The following is a 10,478-nucleotide window of genomic DNA, read 5'->3' as shown; positions in this document are numbered from 1 at the left end:
ACCTAAAGGCAGAATATTGTCATCAGAGTCTGTGTCGCTCTCTGTGCTGTCCTCTACCAGGAAATCGGGGCAGTTCCAGCACATGCTCACGATCCCATCAGACTCGTGTAACAGAACATGGGCAAGCATTCGTCCATGACAGTCCATCACTATCACCTGGCCATCTGCTGTACCAAACAAGACCTGAGGGGGCATTGTACATTAAATATGAATAGATGGACATGATAAAAATGCTCTGAAGCATCAAACACTTGGCTGAAAGTCCTGCAGCCTAAGCCGATTATTTAAGTTGTTTCAGCTTGTGTTTGAGGCATTCAAAGCAAGGGAAAATGACCTCAACCCACATGTAATTTTTCGTATTAAAAATAACTTTTTTTACGTTTTCAGGCAATGTGTACCTGTTGATCATCAGGTGTCCAGATACCACAGGTGATTTGACTCTCCAGGTTAATCTCAGAGGACCAGTGTCTTTGTCCGCTGACGGAGCCAACTAACACAAAGCCATCACGGTAAGCGATGAGGGCTTGAGTGCCATCATGCGACCACGTGAAGTCACTCACCTGGAGGGAAGAAATATTCCCCTTTAAGATATTTTTGTATCTATACAGGACGCTGCCATCAAAATACCATAAGTCTGAGTCCTTTCTGAGGTAGTTTTTCTGTCTAAAAGTGAATTACAGATGTCCCATATAAACTTTAAGTATATGTACCAAAATAACACATCATATGTGAATGTGAAAGGAGAAAAAAAGTGTCTACCTGGGCTCCTCGGTCATTCACTAACTCTACCGACCATCTTCCTTCATACTGGATCCACACAAAAATACCTCCTTCCATATCGCAAGTGGCCAGCTTCTGAAAGGGTTCATTCCAACGCACTAAGACAACCTGCAAATGCCCCCAAAACACTGTTACTTTTGTCTGTTACAAATGCAAGTGGCTTTCAGCACAGAAGAACATTCATGAATAATATGAGTTCGAGCACAATGGTAAAGAAGCTTTTTAGGCTGAATGTGATCCCAAAGTTCACTGCAGTTGAAAGAAAAGTCAGGATACAGCGCAAATATAGACATAATGTTATCTAGACCTGTAAATTGGATATATTTCATGGACTGCCGAGACATAATTGTTTTACATGTGCTCTGAATTTTTTTTTTTAAATAGAGGATACAGCGCAAATACAGACATAATGTTATCTAGACCTGTAAATTGGATGTATTTCATGAACTAAAGAAAGCATTTTTTTTTTTTATATCTGATTTTTTTCTCATCTGATTTATATTGCATCCAACCGACCTCAATAAAAACCTTTATACTTTTATTCTCAGTATTTCCACATGCTATTTAGTTCTAGACTATTATATACCTTCTATTAAAACATTTTTCTTTCTTTCTTTACGATATACATTGAAATAATAATGGTTTGCTGCATATGAATTGCAACTCTATTTGATTAATGATCATTTATATGCAAATGTATTTATTAATTTAATAACTCACCTGCTGCTGCAACAATTTTATTGTCAAAGATAGTAAACATTGATGTTTGGATGAGAATGGAAGATTCTATAACGGTGGGTTACATGTAAATACATGTCAGTTTTGTTCAAAAGGGTTTCAAATTATATATTGAAAAAACCCAACAGTGAAGAAAGTGATTATACCTCGCTGTTGTGTCCTCGTAGGTTAAAATTGATTCTCTGGGGTGTGCTTCTGTCCCTCCTGCAGTGACTCGATGTAAACGTCACCCCAACAACTCCTCTTCCGTTCCCTGTGGCGAGCCAGCCCTCCTCATAGTACCGCCTCCGGCACACTGGCTTGTCCTTTTCACTCTTGGGGACCCTGCCTTTCCACGACAGGCAGAGGATGTTGGAGTCGCTGCAAAGGATGGGACCATGTTCCACAGCAGCCAACATCCCTACTGAGTGACCAGGCTGGTAGGTAAAATAGAGGAGGAGGCAAGTTGAAATAGCAGCATAAAACTTTTTTTAACCTTATTATTAAACAAGATTCAATTCACGTTATTAGTTTGTGTCTGCCTGTGATCCCACATTCATGTAAAACTGTCTTCTAATGATGTTCACGACATTTTGGGATGTACACTGTTGGTCGGCAGGAGGCTGTCAATGTCCCGCCTCTCCAGCCATATTCCCTAATCCCCAGGCCACTACGTTGCCGGCCTCCATCCATCCATCAGAATACTACTACTAAATGGGCAATGTGGAAAGACTATTCTGTCAATTATTGGCTCCAAGCTCAAAAATGAACTTTCAATCTAAAAAAAATGTCAGCTAGCATGGATGAGAAGGCCTTAACGTGCTCAGACAATCAGACAAATGGAAATTTCACCATCTACAATGCCATGTCAACTGTGCAAACTGTGATATGATCGAAAAGTCCAAACCAACCAGTAGATGGACCATGTGGTGAGCTTTTTGTGATTACCAAGACAGGAGCAGGAGGGTGTTCTAACATGCAAATAATGGCCTGTATGTGAAAGGTTGCATCCACCAATAACTTATGATGCATAGGCAATACCTACAGTACATATAATCAGATATGTATGGGCATCACCTTACTTAGCTAGTTCTAATGTGACGGAAACAGGAGGTTCATGTACTCTGTGTGACCCAATACATCATGCGCTCTCTTTGAGACAATATATAATGCACTCTGTTTGAGATTTTCCATCATTTGAGTGATTACAGCTCGTAACAGTGAATCACTAAATGTGCCCTTATTCCAGTCAAATCACCATGGCTGCTGCTCAAAGTGTTCTAGCTGTTGTTCTATTATTCACTGTCTGTGGAGCAGCTCCAGATTTGTCTCTATATGACATCATCAGTACTTTCTGTCTTTTATTTGTACAGACTCGCCAACTAAAATCATATCATGTAAATGTAGTGTGAAAATTCAGTATTAAGGTTTTGTTCTCATTATCAAAACCTTTCACTCAATCCTGTCTTTGTTCATTTAGGTTAGTTGAAGTTCAGACTAAATGCATTCATTTCCATCCTTGTCCAATCTACCAACACTGGACTGAAACTGTCTAAATAGCAAAATGTTCTAAAGGGCTTACCGTACAGCTGTGCCATTTTTTATTCTTGTTAAACTCGTCTTATTACAATGTTTGAGAGTTTTGAATCTCTATCTTGTTTCCTTTCCATTAAAGCCACATTATACCCCAGTACAATAGTTAAACCCCAGTCAGACTCCATGTTTTTGGCTGCACATTTTCATAAAATATAATCTTCATACCTTGTGCATCACATGTAACACATTTCACCACAAATTGTCTGACTTATTTGGTACCTTAGGAAACTTTAGGATCTCATCTACAATATATAATCAAACAATGTGACTCTTATTAATGTTTGGCTGCACAGAATGTGTTTATACTGACTGTTCCACTTGCAAGTAGATTGCATAATATGTAATAACATCTTACAATAAATTGCAGGGAAATTACTATAGGATTAGTTTCTGAAATGAAAGTAATTCAACATACCTCATAGTTCCTGGACATGTTGAGTTAAATTTCCTTCACTGATGGTGTCCATGTTTCCATACAAGTGATGCACTGAAGGTGAAGGGTAATGGCTGCTTTGCTCTTGGTGCTTAGAATAAAATCGTAAAATGCATCATTCAGACAGATGTTGTCCGGCTCTACATTCATTTACAACAAACAGCTCTGCACTTCAGGCTTCTCTGGTGTCTGTGGCCCACCCCATGTCTTGATGTGGCTCTTGAGAGTTGTGTAATCCTGTTTCAATGAAAGATAAAATAAAAATAAATAGGCTAAATAAAAACACCTTTATTCAACAAGTAAGGTAATTTAAGACAGAAGTCGAGAGGTGGCTCTCGCTTAAAATAGTTGTCATTCGTGCATCAACCTTGAAATTCAGTTTTTCTGTCTCTATGCAACAGCAACACTGCATTGAAGATCAGGACACTAGCAGTCTCCATGGGTACTGAAACCATTCGCTCTTGCTATTTTACGTCAAACACCGGAGCAGCCAGGCAAGGACGTGAACTCCTATATTGTAATTTCTCCATAGAAAATACTATTAACGTATACTAATGCAAATAATAAGAATAACAACATTTAAATCAAACAACGGTTAAAAACATTAATTTGCCTCGTGTTTTGAAAAATGTAGATTCACAGCATCCAGTAAAAGTCGAAGTAAAAGACCCACCGTCTCCTCTCTGAAGGTCTCTCACTACATTAGCCTACACATTACATTGCACATAGGCTACAATTGAATGTCTCATTTAAAGGCGTGTTGAAATCTGACCGCATGCAGCAGTCTGAATGAGCCAACGGATGAGACCATTTAGCTGCAGTAGAAACATAAAGAAGGGCTTTCATCAAGGAGGCTATATGGACACACATAATGCAGCTGTACATACCCCTGCCGCTGAAACGACGTTAATCCAGAGGCAGTCGGCGCACTGTGCGGTGGTGTTGCCAGGCACTATTCCGCTGGCGCACTTTGGGGTTGTGGCTTTAAAACGGGTTGCCATGAGGCAGGTAGCACGGAAAACAGTCCCTGAACTTCAAATCCAGTTAAAACGAAAGCGTCAACACACCTAATAAGCACGTTAAGAATCACTGAAGGTAAGTATGTACAGTTTATTTAGATTTAAATACATTTGGATATGGAGCCTGGTCCACAGGCTACAATAAGGAATGGTGCATTTATTTAACCACCTCAAAAGGGGGTTTCTTTCATAATGGCAACCTCTAAAGGCGCACCCCATCTTTGTAAGTGGCATTCTTGACACAAGACCTTGATGTGATGAATGTGCAAGCAACTGAATGTCCTACCTTCCTGCCATACTGTTAAGTAATATTAATTAAATAGCCGATGGCGATCATCCAGTTATATAAGTAGCCTATTAAAACACTAGATGCATTCATTTTAAATAAACAAACTGACTTATATGGTTTCATTTATGCACAAAAAGCACAAGCACTGAAATCAAATCATCATCATTTAGTCTTTATTTTGATATTAGATAATGTAACTATCCATAGCACACAGTGTTTCCCTCATCTTCTTGTGTGTGTGTGAGTGTGTGTGTGTGTTTGTGTGTTTGTGTGTGTGTAGTAAAAAGGAAAATTTACCCTCAGACTCTCTTCACATGAAAAGATACAAACAACTATTAGAACTGCAATGATTAGTCATACAATTGAATAAACGTTTGAGTCATTTTCAAGCAAAACAACTGCTTGTTACATCTTCTCCAGTTTTAGGAGTGGCTGCTTGTCTCCCTTTTCATCAATATTTAATCATTTTTAAATTAAATATTTTATAGAAACAAATTAACCGATTAACCGGGAATTTAAAATGCAAATAAAACGATTATGAAAATTATTGTTAGTTGCACCCCTAAATCTTTTATCTCATGATACTATACTGATTGGAGACTTGATGTTTGTGGTGCTTTTTCAGTTAAGGGCGCACTGCTTTACACTCAAAAGTGTCAGAAATGGTCCGGAAGGACCAGAGCACAGTCAAAAAGTCCTGTGTAATCCCAGAAAGTTCTCCTTTTTTCAATTGATCTTGGACAGAGTCAAGTGCACGTCTCCTCAAAGGCATGGATGACACTGTCATATGCAGGAGGGGGAGTCTGTGAGGGTAGGAAGCCTTTCAGTCCATTGTTGCCCAACCAGAACGAATGTCTCTTGTTTGGCACGAGGGATGCTGAATCCGATAAGTTTGATGCTGGTGTGTCCTCAGGCATGATGACCAGAGTGTCCTCTCCCATCTCCAGACCAGCCCTGCTTCTCTTGGGCACTGGGCGGAAGGTTGAGGTCTCTACGCCGGGCTTACTCCCCAGAGGGCCCACTGGCTCCAGAGAGGGCTGTCTGTATACGCTCAGAAAAGTGCTTCTGTAAAGGCCCGGCTGGTTGCTCATGGGTGTATGTGAAGTGCCGGATCTCTTTTTGGAGCGCCTGGTGATCCTGGCGGTGGCCTGGCGCCTGGATGCCCAGGTCAACAGAACGTACACCAGAGCACCCAGCAGCAGGCCCACAAGCATCGATAAACAGAAGGCTAAAATCATATCGCCTGGAAAGGAGAAGAAATCGATGCAGAGTTTCAGAAAAAAGGGGAAATAAAGGAGGAAATGTTTAGTTGACTGTGAGGATGCATTTTGTTGTTCTAAAAATTGGGAAGATTATTTTCCCAGATGGCAGTTTCATTTGCATTTTAAGTTAAAAATAAAATATTTTTAGCATGGAGAAGGAACAGTTGCATCAGCTGAAAAAGTACATCTCAGATGTGCCAGATTTGTTTCAGGAAGTTCTTTTTTTATTGATTTGCTATTGTTGGACTGCTATACTGGGCAGAACTGTTATATAAAAGCTTACATCATACCTGCGTGTGGGTTCACTGTCCATGCAGTACCATGTGTTAAAGCACACTGAAAATCAACTGAAAAACTGAAAATCAACTCCACTTTTTAATCATTTGACTTTCACGTTATCCCTGAAATATTTGTTATGCAATAGTGCTAACTTTTCATGACTTCTCACAAAAAGTTTTTCAAGGCATGTTTGTGTGCACCTTTTTCACAAAAATCCTTCATGTAAGACATGAACATGCATTAACATAAGACATAACATACTGTTTATGAAAAGGACTGTAATGGTACTAAATTTAATAGAAGATTATGAGTCAGCTAAGTGGAATAAAAAGGAAAAAAATTAAAAGGAAGTAAAGCTTACAGTTAAAATTGACCTTAAGAAAAGACAGTGGCAAGGTTTTAAGCTTTGATTTTTAAAGTTGATTTATTGGATTTTGTTACAAATATGTGGTGCACAGGTAAATAACAGTTTTGTTTTTAGTCCGGAAAGCCACTTTTTATGTATAGTTATAAGTCTTAAGTTATAAGAATATAACTTATTCTTGTGTTAATTGAAGAACTATCACATCTGCATTTTACAATACAACATGCTACCCTTAGATAGCAGTTTTGGGGGAAAAAGTCCCCTGATCTTAACAAGAAACAAACACACTCACCAAGATTAAAAGACTTTAGTATCTCCAAAAGTGGATGTGTTTCATTCTGTGCCATAACGCCACCATACGCTGGTGTTAGATTCCACACTGACTCCGAGCAGACAGACGAACACCAAGCTTTTTCCAAGACAGGCTTTTTGCTTTTATCCCTCTGTGTTTGGCGGAAACTTTGCTGTCATGCTTCCTTCCCTTTCTGGCTTTAAAATTAGCATGTGCATTGCTTATCTGTGTGGGACATAACACTGGGAAACAGGGTTGTTTCCTTTTGCATCATTTCCTTGGGATCAATACACTTCAACAATGGCTTTAGTGGCCCACGACACATTTCTTGTGTTGTCATTTTGGCCATAAACAAGTTCTGGATAAGATTTTCACTAAATCAAAATAAATCCAAACCGTTATAAAAAATACAACCTTACTTCTTTTGTAAAAAGTCTTGTTTCCAAGTGTTTTGACAAGGTTTTCGATGAGCTAAACCATGAAAATCCACTAGAGTGTGCTTGCAGCTATCAAGCTCTCAGTCTCGATGGGGATTTCCTTCTATTGTTGCACTCTTCCCACCTCCCTCTGCAATCAGAGTCTTCGGGTTAACATTAGCACAAACCAGCCTTCCTCAACTCAACAGCTGATACAATAATCAGGGACAACTATTCCTTTGCTATACATTGACACATTACATTGTGTCAGAGCTTTAAAGTAGATAATGTATTAAGTATAAGCACTTTTAAGCACTTTTCTAGGATTGAACTTTCTACAAATTCCTCAAAAAAATACTCATTAGGAAAGAGGCCAATAAGGTTTTGCATGAGGGAAGGTCTCAGGAAATTTACATTCACATCACAAAGAAGTCCAGCAGGTGGCACTGAAGTACTTATAATGATGATTTGTTTGGAAACTTGCAGCTTTTGTACTTAACAGTCACTATGATATGAATTATAAAGAATGGAGGTTCTGGAGAAACACAATAAAAGATATACACTGCAGGTTTGTAAAGGTTGCATATGAGTTTTCTAACAGGTTACTGTTTTATAACTTAATTCAAAGTGTTATATGTTAAACAATGTCACAATTTGCTTTTCTGTCCCTCCCTCCAGCCACATTTTCACTTCTCTGAACTTTCCTAGTGCCATATGTCCTTTGACTTTTCTACCTGCACCACCCATATCTAATTCAGCCACTCCTTCTTGCCCTGCAATAACCCTTTACCCATCTCCCCCCTCCTCACTTGTTACCATTCTCTCTGACCTTCCCCACCCACCTTCTTCACATTTTCCCTAATCAGCTTGTGTATGTATAGAACAGTTAATTTGCACTTGGACTCTGTCAGTTGAACAAAGTTGCCATGCTGCATTTCATGCTGCTGTTTCCTGGATCCCTATAGAACTGCCTACCACTACAAGCGGATTTCTTCAATAAATCACTGAACGTTTTGCGTGGGCTATCTGCCTATGGGTTGTTGCCTTGCACACACCAGTGTGACCAACTGAAGGTTGTTGTAGAAAACGTTAACTGTAGTTAGTAGGCTACTGTCAGAGATGGCAAAAGATTGCTCACTTCCCGTACTCAAATAGAAGTACAGATACTTGTGTTTAAATATACTCTGGTAAAAGCAGAAGTACTGATTTAACTTCTTTACTCAAGTAAAAGTAACATAGTACAGGCTTGGACCATTACTTACAGTATGAAAGTAAAAAAAGTCTTGCAAATGATGACCATTGCTGAGAAACTTCAGTGGACAACGTTGTAAACGGATGTCTGCCAATAGGCCTGAAACATCACACATATGATTAGTGTGACAGAGACTGGGACTCCAGGTTGATACGATTCTGACTAAGAAGCAAGATATGAGTCTGCGCTACTCTCCGATATGCCCTCACAATCACACCTGATAGATGACTTTTGTACAAAACTAAAGTAACAAGGCAATTTTGTAAAATGTGAGGGGTAGAAAGTCACGAGATTTGTGTGAAAATGTAAGGTGTGAAAGTAAAAAGTTGGCAGAAAAATAAATAGTAAATCAAAAATAGTAAGGTAAAAATATGGCTGATACTTTGTTACTTCCCATCTCTGGCTACTGTGTCCTTTATGTCTGTGCGTTTATTTCATTTTTTAAATTAAAACACAGTATTGATTCAACCAGCTGTTAGAGTGCAATCCTACTAGTCAACTCTGCTGTCACCTGACATCTTCACGTCTGGAATGAGCTCATGAGCTACTAACTTTTATGCTGCTTATGATACAATTTTCTTCAGCAGTTGGAGGGCAGATTTTGTTTTGCTTTGTATCTTATTATTTCATTATTTTCCAAACAGGGTCATGCAATAATCAAAAGTATACAAATTAAATAAGAATTATGCAATAAATATCACAATTTTACACCTTTTCTCAGAATCGTCATACTCAGATTTATTTTAAATTCTTTTAGATTTAAATCTTGAAAACCATCAAAGCTGTTTTTTTTCTTTCATGTCAAATGATTGTCTTTTGCAATACGGCTCACTAGAAAGTGAGTAACTCCTGACCTTTTGCTAAAACCCTACTAACATTAAGGACTGCAGACTTGCTGGCTTATCAGCGAATCATAAAGATGTGACCCTTCATTAATAACTTAACAAATTGAGTGTGGTGCAGATGGTCTGCAGCCACCTTTCTCCCACTATCCCTCTACATTAAAGGCTCCTCCTGATTAATTAAAGAGCTGGATGAAAAGACAAGTGGCATGCTGCAGGAGGATTTCCCATAACCTGACAACCCCAAACCTGTTATAATACTTGTTAAAAACTGCATGTACAGAAACCCTTTTAATGTGGCCCCAATTATCGTCTGGTAGCATCTACAGCATCCTTTAATAATTTAATTCATATCACACTGTCTGTGAAGCTCACTCTAATCTCACTATGAAGTGCCATCCACAAACATTGGGAGGGGGAGAGGGGGATACCCGGAATTCCTCTCTGTGTTAGTGTTCACCCAAAGAGTTCCCCTTTTGTCCATAAAATTAGGAGGACCGGAACTAGAACACACATTCCCAACCCCACCTCCCCGAGTCTGCGCAGTTTGCTGCCAGCAGCGTGCCGCTCTTGATTCTTGTGGTTACAAACTTGACTTCAAGCCACCATATTTAATTTTCACCGTTACCATTGGCAACAAGGCAACACACAGGCACTTCCTCTGTAAAGTTATCATGCTCTGCAGTCCTGAAAGCGGTGAGATGACACATGGAGGATGCAATTGAATTGATAGTGTTGTTATGTTAGCCTGGTGGTTGTTAGGGTCCTGTTTACCGAAATTTTAGCTATATTTCACTTGTTAGTTTCAGTTAGTTCTTCTTTGGGTTTGTGGCGTTTTAGTGACTTCCTCTCAAAACTGGCGCTAATGACCTAACACCAAGTAGCTACAGTAAGTTCCTACTTTTTTTTTATAACTTCTAAATTAGAACTTGAATTA

At 39.1% G+C, this 10,478-nt stretch overlaps 2 protein-coding genes across 2 annotated transcripts in view; both read right to left on the bottom strand.

The window, feature by feature from the left end:
• The window catches only part of tulp4b (TUB like protein 4b), a 13,347-nt gene extending 9,585 nt beyond the window's left edge, over window positions 1-3,762 (bottom strand). Inside the window, exons 1-5 of the mRNA XM_034858448.1 lie at window positions 3,509-3,762; window positions 1,665-1,934; window positions 760-888; window positions 399-560; window positions 3-183 (exon numbers count right to left, since the gene is read on the bottom strand). Coding sequence (XP_034714339.1) covers window positions 3-183; window positions 399-560; window positions 760-888; window positions 1,665-1,934; window positions 3,509-3,526 — 760 coding nt within the window. The 5' untranslated portion in view covers window positions 3,527-3,762. The remainder of the gene's footprint in view (window positions 1-2; window positions 184-398; window positions 561-759; window positions 889-1,664; window positions 1,935-3,508) is intronic.
• Window positions 3,763-4,977: 1,215 nt separating this feature from the next.
• On the bottom strand, window positions 4,978-7,205 carry myct1b (myc target 1b). The gene is made up of 2 exons (XM_034858449.1): window positions 7,032-7,205; window positions 4,978-6,077 (listed from the first exon to the last, which is right to left on the bottom strand). The coding sequence occupies exons 1-2, from the start codon at window positions 7,084-7,086 to the stop codon at window positions 5,581-5,583; spliced, it is 552 nt and encodes a 183-aa protein (XP_034714340.1). The 5' UTR covers window positions 7,087-7,205; the 3' UTR covers window positions 4,978-5,580.
• Between the last annotated feature and the right edge of the window lie 3,273 nt (window positions 7,206-10,478).

The sequence above is a fragment of the Etheostoma cragini genome, chromosome 20, assembly GCF_013103735.1.
Source record: "Etheostoma cragini isolate CJK2018 chromosome 20, CSU_Ecrag_1.0, whole genome shotgun sequence".
In the NCBI taxonomy this organism is placed as follows: domain Eukaryota; kingdom Metazoa; phylum Chordata; class Actinopteri; order Perciformes; family Percidae; genus Etheostoma; species Etheostoma cragini.
The sequence above is the reverse complement of the archived record's forward strand: the minus strand, read 5'-3'. Positions and strand labels throughout refer to the sequence as shown.

Excerpts from the sequence above, each read along its gene's own strand:
- myct1b (XM_034858449.1), bottom strand. The coding sequence starts at position 7,086 with ATGGCACAGAATGAAACACATCCACTTTTGGAGATACTAAAGTCTTTT. Across the intron at positions 6,078-7,031 it reads ACTAAAGTCTTTTAATCTTG|GCGATATGATTTTAGCCTTC; the intron begins GTGAGTGTGTTT and ends TCTCCTTTCCAG.